The 21,244-nt window shown below is 37.8% G+C and overlaps 1 protein-coding gene across 1 annotated transcript in view; it reads left to right on the top strand.

Moving 5' to 3' along the window:
• Positions 1-21,244, top strand: part of CMC1 (C-X9-C motif containing 1) — a 43,390-nt gene that overhangs the window by 10,628 nt on the left and 11,518 nt on the right. Inside the window, exon 2 of the mRNA XM_027898680.1 lies at positions 926-1,018. Coding sequence (XP_027754481.1) covers positions 926-1,018 — 93 coding nt within the window. The remainder of the gene's footprint in view (positions 1-925; positions 1,019-21,244) is intronic.

Genomic DNA, 21,244 nt, shown 5'->3' with positions numbered 1-21,244 from the left:
TCATAATATGAGCATCCCAGCTGATGCTATTCTGAAATGTAGTATCAAAATCAAAGGAAGAATAAATACTGTGTTTGAACATGAAAACCAGGTATTTGATATAACTGTGCTGAACTATACAATGTTCTGAACGAATGTCCTTAAAGGTTTTTCAACTCAGAAGCTGAGAAGTAAAGGGCTGTGCTTGATAAGTTCTCATCCCTTTGTTTTGAAGAAAGTAGATTTGGAAATGCAGTATTTCTTTTAAATGATCTGTCGTGTTTATTCAGAATCACTACCTGTGTTCAAGAGTACTGAGTTCTGGAGATAACTGAAAGCAAACTGCAACTGTACTTTTAAGTGCAGACTTCAGGCAACAGCACTTGTTCTGTTACGTTGGATTTCTCAATGAAAAATCTCCTAGATCCTTCATTGAAAAGACTTACTTTTGTTCTCAGTAACTGAAGTCTTCCACACAGCAATAAAAATTTTAGGTTGTGCTCTAGCATGTGCTATGTTTCTCAACCTTGTGCCAGTGAGTAAAAAAGTACATACAGATAATGTGCATAGAAAAATACTATTATCCTGAAATAAAAGTAATTAACCTTTGTGCTGTCTGTATGCAGATTTTCTGTTCAGCAAGACAGAAATGAAAATGTGCTGCCAGAATTTTTTCCTTTATTTTTGTTCATTGTGTACATTAAGCAGAATAGAAATATTCAGGATAATGCTCATATTTGTATCTGAGCAAATTTAAATTTTGGGCTTTCCATCCTCTTGATCTGTGTGGTCCTTTCATGGTACTTTCTGCTGCTGTTTATGACAGTTTTAGTGTACTAGTGTATTTCTATAAACAATGCTATGTTATTTCTTTAGATTGACTTTCTCCGATGTATAGATATTACAAATCTTTTTTTCAAAATTATCTTTTTTTTCACTCTTGCAGAAAATTCTAAGCTGAGACATGTAGAAAAAGATGTTTTGATTCCACAAATAATGAGGGATCGAGCCAAGGAGCTGTGCTCAGATAAGGTGCAAGGTAAGAGTCAAATATTCATTAGGAGATCAAATGTGTTCTGATATCAGATGTATATTTGTGCCGTGAATATAATCCTTGTTTTTGAAGTCATGTAGTCAGAGAATTAATATGTGTGATCTGCATCTTATCTGTTCACTGTGAAACCAGTACTGAAGCATATAAATCTGCTGTGTTGGCTTTGGCTGTGTGGTGATGTGGACTGTTTTCCAAAATGACTTGTTCTCGAGTGCTGTGGAATTCAGTATGATTAATACAAAACTTCACACATTTCAGTCTTCACTGTATGGTGACAGAGCCACACAAGGGGTATTGCATTCCTATATCTAATATTTGATACTTACATAAAGAGAATTGCCTCACGTGAGCCTTCAGTTAGGGCTTCTCTCATGATAAATTTGTTTAAATATTCCCAGTATTCCATATTGCACCCTCTCCTTGCCTCAGCATTTAAATATGTGCACGTAAACACATGTGTTATTAGACAGACATTGAAATAGGGTGATGCAGTCTACTTCTGTTTTTGTTTTCTTTTGAAGACTACTGAACAATAACTCTTTTAAGTAGTATCACCACTTCTTCTGATACCCAAGTCATCTAGATCGGTGCTTTCTAAACTTACTTGATCGTGCACCCCATCAGTAAAAAATTTCTGAGAGCACAATCCCAATATATGTACGTTTATTTATAAATTACGTAAATGAACCACTGTACTAGTATGTTAATGTGCACTATAAAACATGAATGTGGAAATTTAAAAAGGAAGAGATAAAGATGAAATAAACAGTACTTTAAAATAATTTTTATGCTATTTACCAATGGTACAAAAACATTTTTGCTCTGAAAAGTTTCCTATTAATAACAGTATTTTTTATTGAGATCTATATAACTTAACATGCTTCATAATCTTCATTTAACACTGTGATAGAGGAATTTGGTTCGGTTTATTTCACTACTTGATTTTAATGGGTGTCATACCTGAAAAAGATACCTCACGAAGATGGATAAGGTCCTAGTAGAAGAAGTACATTGTTGCTTGCACTTATTACAGTAAAGCCATTTTTTCAGTTCCATCCACAAGTTTTGCAAAGGTTTTGCTTAAAATTGGACTACTAAATGACCGTCTCCCCTGATGTCCATCAGTTGTTCTTCAAAAGCTAATTGGAAGGTGTTGCATTTTTGACATGTTAGAAAAATTCTGTTTCTATCCTTTTAAAGTGTATAGATGGAAGAGATTTTTGTAGGTGACACATTCACATTGTGTTTGGCAATAAAACCAACCCAAAAGTTGCATAATGAGAGGGACATATCTGAACACTTGTTTTCAAAGTGCTCACTCCAAAGCACAAGTTTCTTTTGCAGAGGAGTTACTTTATCACTCATTGTTAAAACATCACCTTGAGGGGACACACTGAGTGTTTAGTTTTTGGAAATCCCTTCTAGGTAGCAAACCACTCACACCACTTGTCATCACCAAAAAGGTCAGTAAATTTGGAACACTTGTCTTTTTGTAAAAGAAAGATGTGTCAGATTTGACAGCTCCCTCAAGTGTGTTGCCACAAGATACCCAGCGAACCTCTGCGTGGTGCCAGAGATTTTCATGGCCCCTCCCCATCTCACTGTAAACGGTGGCAAAGCTGCTACAAAGTCTGGTAATCACGCTACTGTTTGAAGGGCTTGTTTTTATGAAGTTACCACATCAGTGTCATCCTGTAGCACTTTGTGCACTGCTGGCTCCAACTGCTGTGCTGCGATAGTTCACCTGTGAGTGGTGTAGTGAAGTAGTTTCACATGTCTCCGTAGCCTTAGTGTGGAATCCCTTTTTTATTCCAATCAAAGCAGCCACTCCATCAGTGGGTAAATTTGCGCAGTTTTTTGCTAATAAATTGGTTTTTATTCAAGAAGCCATTTGCAGTTGAGAATAGATCTTCTCCAGTTTATCTTTCCTTCAGTGGCTCACCAAAAAAAAAAAAAAAGTCCTTGTGCATTTCATTACTCACATGCAAATACCTCAAGCTGAGAGAAATTAGAAATTTCTGTACTGTGCTTTCACCCAACTGTGTAGCAAACCTCTCACACTGTGTAACTTGTTCTAATACTTGTTTCTTCAAATCTTCAGCATTGTCTTCTATGTATCTTCCAACAGTATTTACTGACAAAGGAGTGCATTTTAGTTTGTTGCCACGTTTTTTTCCCTGTGTTATTTCAGCGATTTTTACCATGGCAGGAGGAACAATGGTTTCCCCAATGGGATGTGGCTTTTTGTGTTTCACTATTACCTAAGAAGTTTCAAAGGAGGCATCTAGACATTTATCACTAGCTTTAAAGTCAAGTCTAGTTAAAATGGTGAGTGTATTTTTAAGCAGCCGCTTTTAGGGGTTCTTCAAAAGATAAAAAAGAGTAGTCTTACAGTAATTTTGACATTGAGTAAGCAGGAAAAGAGTTGGGAATATCTGCCAGAGGAAAGTAGCATCACATGACAAGTACCTTTCAGTGCTACCAGAAGGACATAATAGATCTTTTTTCATTTGAACAATAGTTGAATAATTTTTATTTTGAACTCTATACCTGTTGGGGGAAAGAAATGAAGATGAAAAGCAATTGCAGTAATGTGGGTCATTGAAAGAAGATGTCAGTTAAAAATATTCTGAGAGCTTGCTGTTTGTGTAACATTGTTTGAGGGTAAACCAAAGGGAGATTGTGTATGTGTTTTTCTCCCTTGAACTTTCTCTGTGTAAGATGAGGACTTTGGTTTCAGCATCTTTATTTTCTGTGGCAGCAACCAGTATTGGAGATTCTTGAGCTGTGAGTTGTAGACTGTTACCTTGCAGCTTCTCCGTCGTTTTGCCTCCATAAATTTTAAAACCAAATTGTTATGGTTTTTCTCTTTCTATGATGTTGGGCAAAACTATAATTTCTTTCTCCTGTATAGAATTCAGTTGTGTTTCTTTAGGAAAATGAGGTTTGTGGATGCATCTGTCTTCCCTTCATTCCTCTGTCACCTGCAAGCCAGTTTTGATCAAATTGTATGGCTGTTAGAAGTGGAAACTGAGTATTTCTGAAAAAAAAAATTTGATCAAACAGGCAAGCAAAAACCCACATTGATACCCTTATTAAAAAATAAAGAGGGGGTAGCATAAGTTCAGCTATTTTGTTGTACACCTTGTATCTGGATGGAGGGGAGGGACCAAAGCACAGGAAATGAAGCTTAAGCCGTTTTGTGAACTGGAGGTTTATCATCTCTTAAATCTATTGTGAAATTATTCCTGGAATAAATTTGTCTTGTTAATACACAGGGATAGGTGTTAATCAGAGTAAATAGGCTATGCTTTTTATGTTGTAAACAATTATAAGCATGTAATTAAGTAATCAAAGCTCCTGCGACTTGGTTTGTGTGCTGTAGAGTGTACACGCATATGCATGAAATGGAGCTGTTTACACCAGGTGGCAAAGCTACTCCTTTAACTTGCTCTCAGTGTAGGATTTTTCTGCTTTACGTTAATTTTGTTTGAGAAACTCCTATTAATAACGTTTCATTTTGACTTTCGGAAATTGTGGTAAATGCATCGGTAATATAGGAAATAAAGCAATTCCACAAGTGTGGGCCTTTACAATTGGCTGGATCACGCTGGGTTCACATGTGTCCCTATGGGGAGCCCCCATACATTCAATAGTGCTCTGCGTGAGCGCGGGGGTCCATCTGTATCCAGCCCGGTACCTTAGCCTGCAGCTATACCACCTAGAGCTGTGTGCTTATCAGAGCTAATAATGCAAGTAATGACAGCCTGTCCAGCACGTGTTCCGGAGCTGTCCAGGGAAAAGAAACCCCAAGGGTTACAAAAATACATAATAAAAAAAAAAAAAAAAAAAAGAAAAAAAAAAGGTTTTGTTAACTCAAAAAGTGGTCCTGCCGTCCTAGTGTACAGTTGACCCGTTGCTGTGCTTGGTTGTTAGCCTACTGGAGTGGTTTAAGGATGAAATAACCATGGGAACATGTCCATCTGATAATTTTTAAGAACAATTCAGTATTGTGTCTGGTCATATTTTACTTAGATTATACTTAGATTAATTTTATTTAGATTATTTAAATTTACTTAGAAGTTTTTTCAGGTTGTTCCAGTATAGTTCTTGTGTGTGCTGCGTGTTTCTTAAGAATTTTGTACCTCTCTGTCTCAGAATAATATTTGTGTGTTTTAAGACTTTCAAGCACTTTTTCAGTGAAAATGGATATATTAGTAATTTTATTAAATTGGTTAGACAATGCTTTCTGGGAAACATTAGTCACTCTTAAAGGACCATTATGTAAATCGCTTTATTATTGCTTTATTATATCCATGTTCGTATCCATGCATTGTATATGTGTGAAATTGTGGGCTGCTGTATGAGTTACAAAAGACAAAAACCAAGGAAACAAAAAAACCCAGCAGTGTTGTCAGACATGGTCTTTTCACTGTATTTCTTACAAACTGTGGCATGAGTTTGCCAGAAATAATATTATATCCACGTATTCCTGTATCAGCATGTCCTTTGCATTTCAAACCTACGTAACTTAAAGGAACATTTATTAGCTATTGCCTTGTCCAACGCTTTTATAAAATAATTTCTTAAGCTTTTTTCCTGTGGAATTATCAAGTTTTTGTCTTTGCTTTCCAGTTATGAAATTTAGATATGAATAAAAGCAAAATCATAGCACATTTCAGAAACCTGGAGTTAGCATTTTTCATCAGAACAATTCTCTTTAGTGTATCAAAACATCTGTATTTTCGTCTAGCTGTGCTTTGCTTTCCATTACTCCTCTCTGCTGTCAAACAAGGGACAGTCACAAAAAAATCTGCAAGAGCTTTAGCTGATCTTGATCACATCTACAGAAAAGTTTGTCCAGTTTCTTGAGAGCACTTACTCTGCTGTTCCAAGTTACGAGTTCTGAAACTGAACTTGATGGTTTTAGGTAGAGAAGAACTGTTGGGAACAGAAATATACAAACTTGGAGGATTGTTAACTTAGTTTGATTTAATTTTGGGTTACTTGGTTTGGAAAACAGAAACAGCTAACTGACTTTGACATGTTGTGGGTTCGGACTCTGAAGAAGTCCTGAACTGAGAAATTACTGAGTCACTGAGTCAGTCATGAAATTAATTCTGTATTACATTTCTTGTATATGTTTTGTCTATTTGTTTCATTGTAAAGCATTTCTGCCCACCTTCCAAAACCTCACAATGCTTTTTGCTGGGAGAAGAACAATCTTGCTCTAGAGACAAGGAGTTTTAGTTCTGAACTTTTTTCTTCTGAATTTTGTTTCTGTTACTTATACATCGTCTGGATTTGGGCCTTTCAGGATCACCAAGAGGGGTTGCAGGTGTCTTCTGTAACTGAGACTCATTTGTAAAGTTCAAGGATTCAAGTAGGAAATTGAACTACATGCTTTTTAGGGTGAATACAGGGATAGATAGTTCAAATCGGCCTGGTTCTGCCATTAGAAAGATGGTGAAGTAAATGCAGCCATTTATTATTTGAAGCATATTGTGGGAAATATCCATTTGACCAAGATGAGAAGTCGTTCTGTCCTTTAAAAAAAATTTATTAATTAAAAAAAAATTGTTATGAGGAAGACACAAGGAAGATATTTCCATCTCTTTCAGTGGAGTAAAACTATGTTGGCTCCGCTTTCTGTAGGAGCTGTGTAATTACAGCAGCTGGAGTCACATTGCTGAAAAAAACTCATGATACTTGGCAAGGCTTTAAAAAATGGTTTGGAAAGTGTGGCTGGAAAAGGACATTTCCAAGCAACCACCCTCCTCCCATTCTACAGATTTCCCATTAGCCCTCTCCTCCTCAGGGCTCATGTTGATACTTAGTGAAGATGATGGGATGCAACACTACTGCAGGCTTCTCTACAGTTGAGCATGACCAGTGTCAACCAGAGTTTTGATGATGTGCAGTTACTCAACAGTCCTGTCACTGACATTATCTCTGTCCCCGTAGGGACCACCTGCTCTAGACCATGACCCTTACACCTGACATATCAAGGTCCATAAAACCAAAGAAATTTCTGATTGAACTACAAGTGATGATGCACATTTAAATGCCCTAGCACACCTTTGGGTACTCCTTCTTCTTAAAAAAAGTCTTTTTATATATACTTTCTTATCAGAAATACAGATAATGAGATGTGTGAAATCCTTTGCAAATTTGGCTTGATGTTGCTCACTTTCCTTTGTATTGTGAATGCTAGGGAAGAATTAACCTGTTGGTACCTAATATTGTGGTTCTGAGGTTGACACTGGAAGATGCTAAGATTGATAGTAGTGGGAAATTACATGACAGCTCACATTTAAAAATTTTGATGAGTCTTATTGTCTTGAAGCAAATTAAAACTAAGATCACCATTTATAACTGAACTTTGCTCACCTACTTTGCCTCATTGTGAAAATATAGGCCTTACCACTGTTTTCTTTTTTTAAATTCACATCTTTTAGGACTGTCCGGGAACATAGCGAAAGAAAAAAGATCAAGTGACTGATAAAAATCAATGTGTTAACATGACAGCTCCTGGTACCTTTTTTTTAATTGAGCTGCTGTGACCAGAAATCGTTTACATGTGCTTATGTACATATTATTCAGAGTTCGGTGGAAAATCTGTGAGGTGACATTGAAGTATTTTTATGACCAGAATAGCCTTCTCTTATGAGGATGAAAAAAGAGTGCTGCATTATTACCTGCAACTTCATTTTCTTAAGGGTAAGGTTAGTATAATTTGAGAGCATAGTTTCAATTCAGCAACAAAACTGCAGGTGGAGAATGGAAAAAAGCTGTTGTCCTCTGTTGCTGTATTTATTATCTGAATATTGACGTACATTATAGACATAGTGTGTGTGACCTTATGACCCTGTATGAAGCGATGGATATTACATTATGTTATACATGTTATGCAGTTGTCAGTGAAATTATTTTAGATGCTATGGTAGTGTACTGCTATATTTAGTACTGGTAATAAATTGCCTTGTCCTTTTTTTCTGGCTAGTGTATCTGATAAGAGTAAGATGCTGAATTTTTATATGATCTTGTTTGCACACAAATAGCTTTTACTTTGAAAAAAATATTCAGCACTATATGTTTCCAATGAACATTTACTCTCATCACATTTAACTATGTGAATTAATACAATCTCTAGAGGGATTATGGTATATTGAGCTTTGCCCCAGCAAACTGGGTAGAGAGAACAGCTATATGTAAATTAAAATTTGAAGAAATGAGATTCTAGATTTCGTGGTCTTTTTAGTGATAAAAGTATTAACTAGCCTAGGTTAATTTGGGGGATTTTGCAGAAAAGAAATATGGGGGCATATTGTGTTGCTTGGTGATAGAAATTTAAGTGTTCTAACTAGTTTTCAGGACTTTGAAGAAAATGTTCAGAAATAGAACTTGCCCTGTTTGATTATTTCTGTCCTTCCCTCCCCACCCCCCGTCATTTCAACTCAGCTGATGACAAGAAACGGGTCAGACTTCTAGTTTAACCACTGCAACTTAGTTGTGTAGGGTTTTTTAAATTTTTTTATTTTTATTTATTAGGGAATGGAACAGCTTTTACAGGGACAAAGAGAAATGAAATCACTTTCAATGAAAGAAAGAGGCCTCATTATAGGCACCACCAGCAGTTATTGACAGCTACACTTCCTATTAACAAGGAGCATTTAAGAGTTTGGCTGTTGGATCTTTGGACTTGATCTAATTTGCTAGCATTAATTAGTTTCTTTTGAGCACAGACACTTGGTGCTCACAGCTATAGATTTAGAGGACTAATTAGGACAGAAAATTGAACAGAATGGGGTAAGGCATTAACCTTCAACCATTACCAGCTGGGGCTCTGATAAAGACCACAGAGTCCAAATGCTCCTATTCATGCAAAGAGTACTCTAATGAATATCAATTTCAGCCAGGTTGCCATATCCTACAAGCTCTGTCTTGATTTTGATTCTCTTACCTGGTAGAGATTTTTATGTATAGATATTAAAGTGGTATTGGTAATTCAGAACTCACAGATGAAACCGTCCGAGGTTACCTGTGTTTATTCCAGTCTTTCAATTTGGTTTTCCCAAGTTACAAATTTTATTGGTTTTCAGCTAAGATCCTGAATTTCAAATTGATTTCCCTGTCCATCATATATATATGTATTAACATAGCCCAAATTAATTGCACATTCTTAACAAATGCTAGTTTAAATAGAGAATGGCTGTGTGGTTTTGGCTTATTGCAGTACATGGTGGTAATATCCATGACAAGAGCACTCACCAAGCGAACTGCTGAAAGTTGAACAGTAGGATTGCTTCTTTTGCAGCTCTTCTAATGAGATACAGTTATTATATTGTGGCCTTAAATTTGTGATCAAGTTTTAGGAGGACAACTATTCTTTCAAACTGTCCGTTGATAGTGTTTTAACATCTGCAGAATGGAGGTATTTAAGCTGTATATAAAGAAAAGAAAAAACCAATTGCCTTTATCCTTTTCTATAATGTCTTGGATTATTGGAAGAGTTTAACTTGAAATTAAGCGTCATGATCATCAGTTGTTTCTACCCTTTAGTTTTTACTACTCCCTGACAAACTCCCCATTGAATCTGGATCATTGTTGCTGTCTTCATTTGACTTCTGTACCTGGAAATTCCTTGCCCAGCGATGACAAAAGTGTAAAAGACTCACCTCTGTCATAATTTCTTCAAACTTTTATTTTGGGAAGGACACTAACGTTGTGTATGTGTTTTACATGTTCTTATTATTTCTAGTTCTCTACTGGTAAGCTCTATACTGTTAGGTTGAATAGCTGGTTCTGCATCTTAGGGTCCTGGGGAGGTCAGATTGACCCAAACTGTAAAAACAGAGAAACTCAGTCTTGCCTGTAGCTACTGGTCTTGGGGTATTTCATGGTATTTAGATAATTTTTCGTAGAACACTGGGAGGTAAGTTTCCATAGGGCAGCAGCCAGTGGATAGGGGAGAATGGTCAGGGTCTTCTCCCAACAAAAGGGGAGAGTGGCGTGGTTGCTGTTGCAGCCGCTTACTAATATCTTTTCCCAGATGTTATATGCAGTATTTGCTGATCTCATAGTTTTCTTTCCCAGTTGACACATTTTGATTCTTCTGTGTCAGTCATTGTTACTGCGAGCAAGGGAGAGCATACTTGGGATTCTGTGAGGGGTTTTTTGCATTCATTCAGTTGATGGAGGTGATAACCTACGGTTACTGTGTTGGAGTGAGGTGTTACTGTGGCGTAGGTGGACATGGCAATTCCTTGTTAATTGTGTGACTTACAGTAACTGTTACTTCAGTTGTGTGTCCTTAACGATGTATTATGTAGTTGCTTTGCAGTTTTGGATTATAAACCCCCCTTTGATACCACATTCAACAGTTACACAGTTAGCGCTTTGTGTAAATAAATCTTAATACTTTTAAGAGGTCATGCTATATTCCCATTGCATGTGTATAAATATTTATGTCATATATGAATTATGAATATTACCCTGGGGTTACTTTCACACAGAAAATAGGTTATTTTTCAACAGTTGAAGTCAGAATGTGTTGTGTAGGTACCATTAAGTTCAGCAGTGGAAAACAGAACTTAGTTTGGTGAAAAAGTAGCTACTGTGTATTCAGAAATACGGTAAATAGGGAGCTTTCAGGCAGCCTACAAGCAGTGTATTGACCTTGTATTCAGCATAAGGTACTAGGGGAAAAGCTTCTCTCCACCACTCTTTAGAGAAAACATGAAGTTGCCAAAGAAAATTGCATATCCAAATCACAAAAATTGAAATGAAGTATTAATTTCAGTTGAGCTAAATGGGAATCAGAATAGAAGTTGTAGTTTCACCGAATGTGCTTTGATTTTTTTGAGGCAGTGCATTATGAGAGTTGTAGTTTTGATCTCCATTTTTTTCCTGTAGATTGGAGACTTAGACCTGTTGTACATATCTGTGGGTGGAATACCACAAGTTAGCAGAGCTAGTAAAAAATAAAGGCAGGAATCACAGGTCTTATCAGGCAGTAGGGGAACACAAGTTAAAGTTGAAATGTGGTTTGGCAAATACACTTTAAACAAAATGTTGAGTTCAAAGTGTTCTTCGTGCTTTTTGGTATTCTGGAAACAATCAGAGTGTGTTTGATGAAATCTCAAAATTTCATCCTGTTTTGGGATGAAAACATTTTAAACTTCTTTTTCCATGTGGAACAGTAGTTCTAAAGATTGCTTAGCTTAAATTGAGTGAGCTGTCCCTCTGGCACTTATTCTTTGATGTAGAAGTTAATGGGTCCTGTGGTAACGATGCTGACAACGCACAAGTTCTTTTTTAAAGTAAGAACAATGTTATTTGTTGCTGACTAAAACCATGTTATTGTACATCATTTTTCAGGTCCTTTTAATAACAGTGACAACAAAAAAATCCCCCTCTTTGCCACCACCAAATTTAATTTTGTTGCTATTGTAATTGCTTTCCAGTAATTGTCCCTGTGGTGCTACGTAGAAAAAGGGTAGAGGTTTGTGTTCTGAAGAGTGTTCTGCTTACAGGTCTGATGCTTAAGGAGGGAGCATAGGGTACAGTAATGAAAGGTCATTAAACACTTGTGCTGTACTGTCATCCCTCTGAATTTTATTTTGAGTAGTCCTGCAGAAAAGAGCACCTGGAATGTGTGCTGCCTAAGATCAGGATAGATAACCTCTACAGGAAGTGTAATTATATGACAGAAGGCGAGAGGTATTTTGGATGAGGAATCAAGAGCTGCGGAGCTGGTCAGAGGCTGGGAAAGCAGATGTCCAAAGAATGCTAGAACCCTCCTAGAGTTTTGGAGGTATGGATGAGGCTTTAAATTATGATCAGGGAACAAGAAAAGCAGTTTAACTGCTGTAATCTGGATTTGAGGGGTATACTAGAAAGGATTTGAAAGGAGTCATGTAAGGGATGGAAGGTAATAATTCTGATGGGATAATGAGTAGGAAAGGAATTTACATTAGGAATTTTGAAGAAGATAGTGTAGAAGACCAGTGCATGAAAATTTCTCTTGGGTGAACAGTCTTCTCTTGGTATCTATCAACTGTATTGGGAAGAAGTTGAAATAGTTGTAGGGAATCTGGGACTTTATTTATGGTATTAAGGGATCTGCCTTCTTATCTTTTTCCTAAAACGGGTTTAAAGAAAGGTTTCTTTAAATCTGTAAGGCCTTTTTTTGGACTTCTAATAGTTAAGGATTTCCTTGTATGACTTTTATCACCTATAAATCTTGCACCTTTATAGGCTTCTTTCTTTCTGCCTGTGATCCCAAATCTCTCAAGGAGGTATCTAGTCATTCTTCTTTTTTCCCCTCTTCAGTATAAACTAAATATGCCCTTCAAGCCCTCAGATCAGTAACATGTTTCAAGGATTTTTAAATAGTCCATTTTGAAGCATGAAATACGATCTGCTCATGTGTGTAAATTTATCATTACACTTGCATGCCAGGCTTGATACAGGTCTTGCTTCATTTCTTGGTGACAGAAATATCCCATGCTCTTTGCTGTGATGGAATGCTCATGAAGCTGGTGTAAAAAAGCACTGTGAAGTTGTGGCTTGAAATGTAATCCCACCTGTGACTGTAGACTGTCAGACCTTCTAAAAGTCATTTTAGGGAGACACAGCTTATGTTGGCGAAACGAACTTCCGAATGCTATGGTTTAATGTGTGGGAAATGGACAGAAAGTGTATAATGTGGGAAGACATAGGAGAGACTTGAAAGCAGGACTTCTGGATGCAGTCTAGACCAGTCTAACTGTGTTTCAAAAGCATGAACTTCAATTCTGTAAAATGATTATCAAAGCTGAGTGCCCTAGAAAATGACTGCTGCATTGGAGGGCATGTTTTTCAAGCATAAAAGAAATGCAGGCTGGAAAGGACTTTTAGAAAACATTTTGGCCCTTCATCTTCTCTTGGGTCATATGTAGCATGCCTGTGATTGTCCTGTAATCTGATTAATGTTTCAGCTTCTATAGAAAAGCTGTTTCAATGCTTACTTATATTTTACCTTTCAAAGAATGCTTTTTGTTTTCTAAATTCTGAGGTTTCACTACCTAAACTAAGTTTTCCTTGTATATCATGCGATTTATGTTCTCAGACATTGGGCAGATTCCTGGTAGTGGTCTGAATAAAAGCAGCACTTTAAATAAAAGAAATAGGATGATCGGATTTATCTTAAGCAGGAAAAAGGAAAAAAGAAAAATAGAAGGCTTGTTCAGTAGCCATCCTGTTTCTATCAAGAGTCTCCCTGAAATGGCTTAGGGAAGGTGTTGAACTCTGAGAGTCCAGACTTGTTTTCAGAAGGATGGAGAATTTATAACACAAAACCTTAAAAACTTTAATGTTATGATGTAAAGAAATGACATTAAAATTCACAGGGAGAACTAGTGCTTTCAGGCTGAAGAAAATGGTGTCTAGTAAACAAGAGTGACCGCAGTCTGCAGCTTCAAACTTTGTTGCCCACTGCTCTTTCTCCTGCCTTTGGGGTGGTAGTTTTCTACAGTGAATCTGACAGCCCAGTCAAAATGATTCATAAGGCCAATGGTGAAAAGTACTCTTTATTTTTCTCTGGTGTAAATAATCTCTGTCATTCCTTATCTGTCCTGATTTCCTCCTCTTGTTTCTTTGCACATGTTTTTTGAGTGGTTTTGTTTTAGCACTTCTTTTTAATGCATGTAAACTCTCCAATTTACAGTGTGTCTTCTGTTCATTGTTTAAGAAGCATAACAAAAGTATAGTCTAAATATTGCTGAAGACATTGAGCTCCTAAATACAGAAAACCAGTGTGTTAGAGGTTTTGCATGGCATTACTTTGTCCATGATAGCCATTCTGGGTACGGCTGTAGAATAGAAACGTGGAGGAGATTGATGCCTGTCTTGTGTGTCATCCCATTCCCTACCCCACCAATGCAGCTCGCACAAAGTTTGGGTGCACAGGAAATGTCCCTTTTGTTTCTTTCCAGATTGCAGAGCATCTCAGTGAGGGAGGTATTTGAAAGGAAAATCAACGTGGTAGAAGAAACATGGCATGGCATTGTGAGTGAGACCCAGTGCGGCAGGACAAGCACGCTGACTGTCAGGGATTCACTTGGGCATTTTTTTAATTTCTGCCTGCCGGCAAGTTCAGGATAAAATTGTGCCAGGCCATCATATTTAGATTCTTGCATTATTTTAAGGCACTCTTCTTCATTATTACCTTGATGTAGGCTTCAACATATATCTAGTTAATGAAAAGAACCCTGACCATTGCTTTCTATAGAATACGGAAAAGAAGAGTATAAAGGAGTGTCTACTGTTGGGATTATACAACCAAAGATTTAATTACTAATTAATTAGTAATTAACTAGCTAGTCTTTAACCGGGCACTAAAAGAGCTCACAGCTTCTGTGGTGTCTTCAGTGACTTCTATCAAAAGTCCTATGTTTAAAATATATTATCTATGTGTAACAATGCTTCATGATTGTTGAGTAATAGTACTAATGGTTCTTAAGCCTTCTCTTGGTAATACAGGTGTCCCCATACTTTTGAAAGCTATTCCCAGTTTAAGGAAGTTAAAAAGCATATATGTGTATGTGTGATGGATTTTTAGTATTTTATACATTCAAAACAGCTTGAGAAAGTTTTAAGTCCTTTGTAGGTAGTGAGAATGGTGTGGAAAAGAATGCTCTTGCTTCAGCAAGACTATTGTGTAAATTCATTTTGATATGCTCCATCTGTTGAGTAACTATGAAACTTCAGCAGTTTTAAAACAAAATATTGTTTGGGGAATCTGTCTCTTCACTCTGCCATCAAATTCATGTAAATACTAGTTATTGACTGTGCATAAACCTTTGAGAAACATTCGTTGTTGGGCAGAGAATACAACCCCAAAAAATAATTTTTGCACTTCTGTAGAAGGAAGATGTTTGACAGAGGTGGCAACTTTCGCTTGGGCTGCCTTCTCCTAACAGACTATTCAGACAAATAGTTCTGGTCTCATCTTTTTCTTTTCTGCTCTTGCAGTTTAAATAGCAATTCAGGAAAATATGGCATGTGATTATTTTTTTTCTAAGTTGAATGTGCTAGTTCCATTCTCTTCTAGATAACTACTTACACATTCATTTATATACCTGAATTTAGTATCTCATTACTACTGTTGTTGGAAGTAAGATTCCAAGTTGGACTTTAAATCCAGAAGAGTGTTACTGCTGCTGTGGAAAACTGCTGGATTTGGGTGACTGTGGTTTATGTTGTACCATGTGCCGTGTCCGTCCATGTAAAGAGATAGGGTAGTAATGAGTGTTCTGTGTGCCCAGACCTTAACTGACTGCACAATGACTTTTTACTTGGGCAGGTTTTGGACTAACAAAGAGTTTTCAAGTGCTTGGGTAGGTTTTGGACTAAAAGTTTTCAAGTGCTCAGCTCTCTAAGCCTTGGCCGAACTTGCAGCAAAAAGTCAGAATGATCACCAAAACCTTGCTGTATTTCAAGCAATCAGAGGAGGTGAATCTGAATAAGAAACAGAGTCTACCCTTCCTCTTCTCCCTTCTGCTGTCTTTCAAAGCTCCAGAGGGATAGAATTTACTTCATCATGTTCTGCAGTTGTTCAGAGAGGAGACCCCTGTGAGTGGAACACTAGCTTTGGAGACTTATGTCAGCTTCTTGAACTCCTGCTTTGATTTTATTGTTAAGTCGTTGTAGGATGGGAGACATTTCATACTAGTTCTAGACATTTGGATGTTACACTGTGTCTCTTACATGGGACATAACTGCATTCCAGAAGTATCAACCTCTCTCTCTTCCCAAAGCCCCTTCCCCCTCAAGGTAACAAGAAGGAAAGTGAGGTACTTCCAAAATTAACTTTAAGCAAGACATGTAAATTTTAGGTGGCTAAAATTAGGTAAAGTGATTTCCACCATAAGTAATTTTTAGTCTCTGTTTACACATATAAATGGGAATAAGACAATAGGTGAAGGAGAGCTGTCATGGTCAGTGCATATGGAGCACTGCACTGGTGTGCATAAAGCAAGGATGGCCATGCTGTGAATTTTTGTTGGGGTGTTTGATCTCCTGCAAAAGCCACATAGAAACCCTTAGAGTTTGTGGGCATTTGTTAAGGATTCCTTTGAGCTGTTTTTTAACCTGTCTCTGGTTGCTTCCACATCTTGGGAGTCCCATTGGTTTGTTAAGTGCCTTCTCTAATGTTAAACATCACTACGTCTGAAGTTCTGTGGAGGTGTGGACTGGCAGGATAGTAACTGTAGAGTGGATTAGCTCCCACTAATATTTGGTGGAATTAGGGAGAGGCAGTTGATGCCTGCTTGTTCATTACAAGCGGCTCATCTGGACACTGGAGTTGCCTACTTCAAAATTTGGGGAGAACACTTGGAATTAAATGAAGGTTTTTTAATTTTATGACTCCAAATATTTAGATTTTTTTTTTCTTTTTTCTTTCACCATTAGCAGCAGGTCTGGACTCTGAAGACCAAAACGTAAATGAAACTATTTTTCATAACTAATTTGACATCTTATTTCCTGTTTCATCACTTTTTTTTTTTTTGCCACGAAATATATAAGGCTGAAATTATACTGTGCAGGGGAAAACAGGCAAATAATCCCAACAGCATAAACTTCAGTTTATAAATCTGAGACTTGCAACCAGACTGCTGCACAAGAAAACAGATGCCATGCAATAAATTAATACTAAGCTGAATAATAAACAAGATGTATTGTTAAAGGTCTTTAATGCAAAGAAAGTGATTTCAGACTTTCATATGCTTGTTTTCTCTTTGTTTAAAGGAGGCCTTTGCATGTGTTTTCTTTATTGTTCTCTTTTGCGCACATTTAAGCTTTGTTGGGTTGAGAACTCACTCTCTGGTTGGGCAGTGGTGATTAACTTACACTAAATAGGCAGCAATAATGTGATTTGAGAATGAAAAGGATTCATTTCTTTTAAACGAGGGGAAAAAACCCAAGGTTGAAGGAAATAGTTTACATAATCTGTAAACTAGTTAAGGAGCTGAATATTTATGCAGGTTGAAATTGAAGCTTAGTTGCCCTCTAGGGGTTTTACATTAATACAGCATATGCTAGCTTTTGGGTGGTGGGGTTTTTTTTTCTTTCAGAATAAAGGTGAGACAAGTCTTTGGAAAAAACTTACATACTGACAAATCTGTGGTGATGGAGGCATGTGTACATCTGCATTCAGTGAGGAAAGCTCATTTAGTTCGAAACCCAAAAAACGGAGGAAAGATTTTTAACCAGATTATGTTCTTTTAATTTCAGTATACCAGTGGAGAATGCACTCACAGTCACCCAGTCATAGGATTGAGAAGTCTCAACCAGGAAAGGTCCTTAGGTAGAACTCATTAAGTATCCCAAAGAGCTTTCAGTCCTATGTAAACGTAGATGATGAAAGGTTACTGGGGGATGTAAAGGTGCTGCTGAAAAGGCCACAGTAATGGCAGCATTAGGACCCTCAATCAGTTTCTGCTTGTGTCCCAGCCACTGAGTGCTGCTTGAAATTCTGTGTCCTCAGCTGCTGCTGGCTAATGTGCGGGATCTTCTGTATCATCTTGATCCCTAATTATGGCTCCCGTGGCAGAACGTGTTAGAAACAAACTTGGTCTCCTTCTTTAGAAAGCAGTTGACCAAACCTGAGTAGTTCTTGTTTGTTTGTGTGGTATTTCGTAGAAAGTATCCTCATGCCATGGGAAGAAGAGTGACTAATGGCTTCTAAACTAAAGCTATGTGTATATTTCCCCTTGTCTTACCTGTTAATGTTTCCTGTTCCAGTGGTTTTGTAGCAGATGCACTGTTAATACTTACTGAACAATTGCTAAATAAATTCATAGAAGTGCAGTTATTTTTCTAAGTACAGGGACCACATTTATGTGATTATTTTTGCTGTTTCTTTCGTAACAGTGTGAGACTCTATTACTCTAAAATGTTCTTGCATCAGAAACAAGATACTTGGAGCAGGCAGAATAGATGCACTTAAACAACCACCTCCTGCCAAACTTGAGGACATGTGTGCATACAGCTTGAGGAGCACAGAGCAGTCAGCTGTCAGAAGTTACAGTACTGTCCCTGAGGCTTCATTATACCAAACTGCACCTGTTTTTTCAAGGGGCTTTCATACCTCCTTCCTGATGCATTTTGTTTTATAGATTGGTCAAAGGCTTGGTTGTAAGTCCCTTGTCTACAAATATTTAATTTTGCTGTCTTCGGAATGATAACATTTGTTCTGAAGAAATGGCCTCATCTCTTAATTTCTCTATGAAATCAGGTCTTTTATTACAACCCCTTATACAGATCAATGCTTTATACAATGCTTTGGCCTGGTACCGTTTGGTTCCAACAACCAGGACCATCCCAGAAGCATGTGCTTGGATGTATCTGCTCTGTGCTTGGGCATAACATCATGGCTTCAGCCTGGTGCTTCCTTGTCAAAACCTGTGACTTTGTCAGCAGAGCTCTGTGGCATCACCTCTGCTTTCTCTTGCTCTGATGCTTGATGTCCATGCCCAATCTTCCTGGGCAGTAAATGATTCCTGGAAGCTGTGCTTTGGATGAAAAGACATTGTAGGTTAGAAAGGAGGGTTTGTTGGGTGTTTTTAGGATTTTTTTCACTTCCTTCCATGATCAGTTTCCCTCTGTGAGTGGAAGCCCCTGAGCTGATTGTTATCGTTATGCAGGTTTTGGTCCACAACAGAACTGATCTGTAAATAAGATTGTAATAAAATGCCAGTCCTGCATTGTTCTGGATAGCCTTGGCCTCATCTGGTCCGCATAATGTCTCTGAAAAGTTTGAAGAAATCGTGTATTACTAGCTCTGCAAGGATGTGTGGTGTGTGGGAGCTCCTGATCCAGGGGAGCATCCTAACTGCCCTCATACCGCAGGGCAGCATGCAGTGCGTGCTGCTCATGGAAAGTTTTCCAGGACCCAAACAAAATACGAAGTTGTGCATTGTCATTTCAAGAAGCTTTTGTGTAAGAGTTTCAAAGATACAGGAGGAGTGTGGTGGCTGGATTATTTGCTGGCTGATATTCAGTCCTTTTTAGGTACCTGGTTATTGCAGGTGTTTATGTAAAACACTTTATAGAAGATGGAAGATAAATGTTACACAGTTGCTACCAAATCTCCAGATCTTGCTAAGCTTTAGTAGTGTGCTTTCTTGTCACATGGTTAAAAGTAATCTCTTCAAATAATAAAATGAATAAGGAAGTTTGAAATTCTAAGTGCCTATGTATTCAATGATGCAATTTCTTTTTAAAAAGTAATTTTACATACTTTATCATACTGTGGCAATGATTGCAAAGGGTCAAGTTACTCTTCATGATTCAATTCAGGATATGGACACAGCACAATTTTAATTTTTTTTTTTTTCTGAGAAATTGCACTTCTGGTTCTGTCGTCCTTACAAGCACTGAGTAGTACTTTGCTTAGCAGGAATTCTTCCCACACCTCCAGACCAGCATTAGGCTAGCTGTGTTTGAAAAAAGAGACTAAACATATAGTGTGAAGTAAAGTAAGTACATGATAGCTAGTTTGGAGAGGTTGGAATAATGGCTGGGGATGGATTATGACCTGTAAGTGAAAGTTGCTTCCTCTTTTAATATTTGACTCTTTTTGGAGTGCCCAGAAGGCCTGAAATTTTGACCCGGTTCTGTAAGATGCCCTCACCCTCCAGCTGGAACTCTGGAATCACTTTCACTTTTGCTTAGAGGATATTTTGATTCGTTCTGAGGAGGGAGAACTACTGCTACTGCTACCGCTACCAACCTTCCATATTGGAACTTTGGGTTAAAACATAGTTTGGAAATCCGGTAAGTTGAACTGGGTGGGGGGAGAGGGAGAATGCAAAAAGGAAGACTCCCCAAAGCAGCATGCTGTAAGTGAAAGTTGGTGTCATGGTGGAACAAGCTGGGCAAGTGTCTCTTCAGGAGTTACATAAATGCCCTGCTCTATCCCCACCGTGTGGTAGAAGGACATTACTGTTACTTCTGCTGCTCGGTAAAGCTCTGTCTTTTAGAAATAGATACAGTTTTTTTAACTTTGGAGTTCAGCTAAAGAGTCAGTCGCTATGGGACAGAGGGAGGGGGATGTTGTTTCTTTTAATCATCTGTTATCCTAACTTCTCAGCTGTCCCTGAGTGGCTCAGCAGCTCCAGACGGAGGCGGGAGGATAAGCAGCGGCAAGGCTGCTCTGTGCAGCTCGAGTTGGATGCACTTGTTTATATAAAAGCAGGCAGTGACAGACAGTAGCCATGGGGGAACTTGCATTTGTTCCAGTTCTGCCTCTTCCAGCGCCTGGTATGGTAACACTTGATGTCAGGGATACTTACTGCAGGGTGGCAGGAAAATTAGATCAAGTCAGTCTTAAAGGAAGCAGTTGTTTGAAACCAGTGCAATTTAACTAGGTGGCTGTACTCATTGGGTGTGCTTTACTTGAAACCTTAAATAGAAGATGATGCTTGTGCTTGACAAAAACATTCCCAAATCATGATTTACCCAAATTAATTGTTTCACAGCAGTGTGCTTACTTCACTTAAAAGGATATATATTTTTTAATTTCAATAGGAAGGAAAGGAGGTCTGCTTTTCTTGATGAATTTGCCCACATAGCCCGGCAGACCGTCATCTTTGAGCACTTAAATCTGCCTTGACTGACAAAGTACAGTCACTGTAAAGCCTTATACATAATAGTTATGCCCTTGCTATTTCTCCCCTGTCTTCTGAGGACATAACCCCCTTTTATGTACTTCTGTGCTCTGTCTGTCTTGCTTAGTCAGAAGCAGGAGGACTTAGCTCTTAAAGAAGTAGGATGCTGGAATTTAATAAATATGATAGTGTACTAGATTTCTGTGTGTTTGGGGCAAAATCCACATACATGTGTAGGTATGAGTGTATAGATGTGCATATAAAAATGCTGACAACTCTATACATCCAGGATGAGAGATCAGATCAGGTCAAGCTTGTGTCTACAGCACTAAAAGTAACAAGCAGATATTTCTCTGTATCTTCTGTGCAAAAACTCCATTTGCTGTTGAATTCCAAGTTTGTTGAAATTCCACTGACTAAACACATACTACTCATAAATTATGTCTACCACAGCATTTCATCAGCATTTTGCGATAGTCAGGAAAATACTCTCTGACATTTTAAGGTGTATGTTTTTTAAAAGTAATCTTCTCTGGCTCTGTGATTACTTAGAAAA

This window comes from Empidonax traillii, unplaced genomic scaffold, assembly GCF_003031625.1.
Source record: "Empidonax traillii isolate 1590-97213 ecotype Southwest subspecies unplaced genomic scaffold, ASM303162v1 scaffold615:size383937, whole genome shotgun sequence".
In the NCBI taxonomy this organism is placed as follows: Eukaryota; Metazoa; Chordata; class Aves; order Passeriformes; family Tyrannidae; genus Empidonax; species Empidonax traillii.
This window is presented reverse-complemented; position numbering and strand designations above follow the sequence as displayed.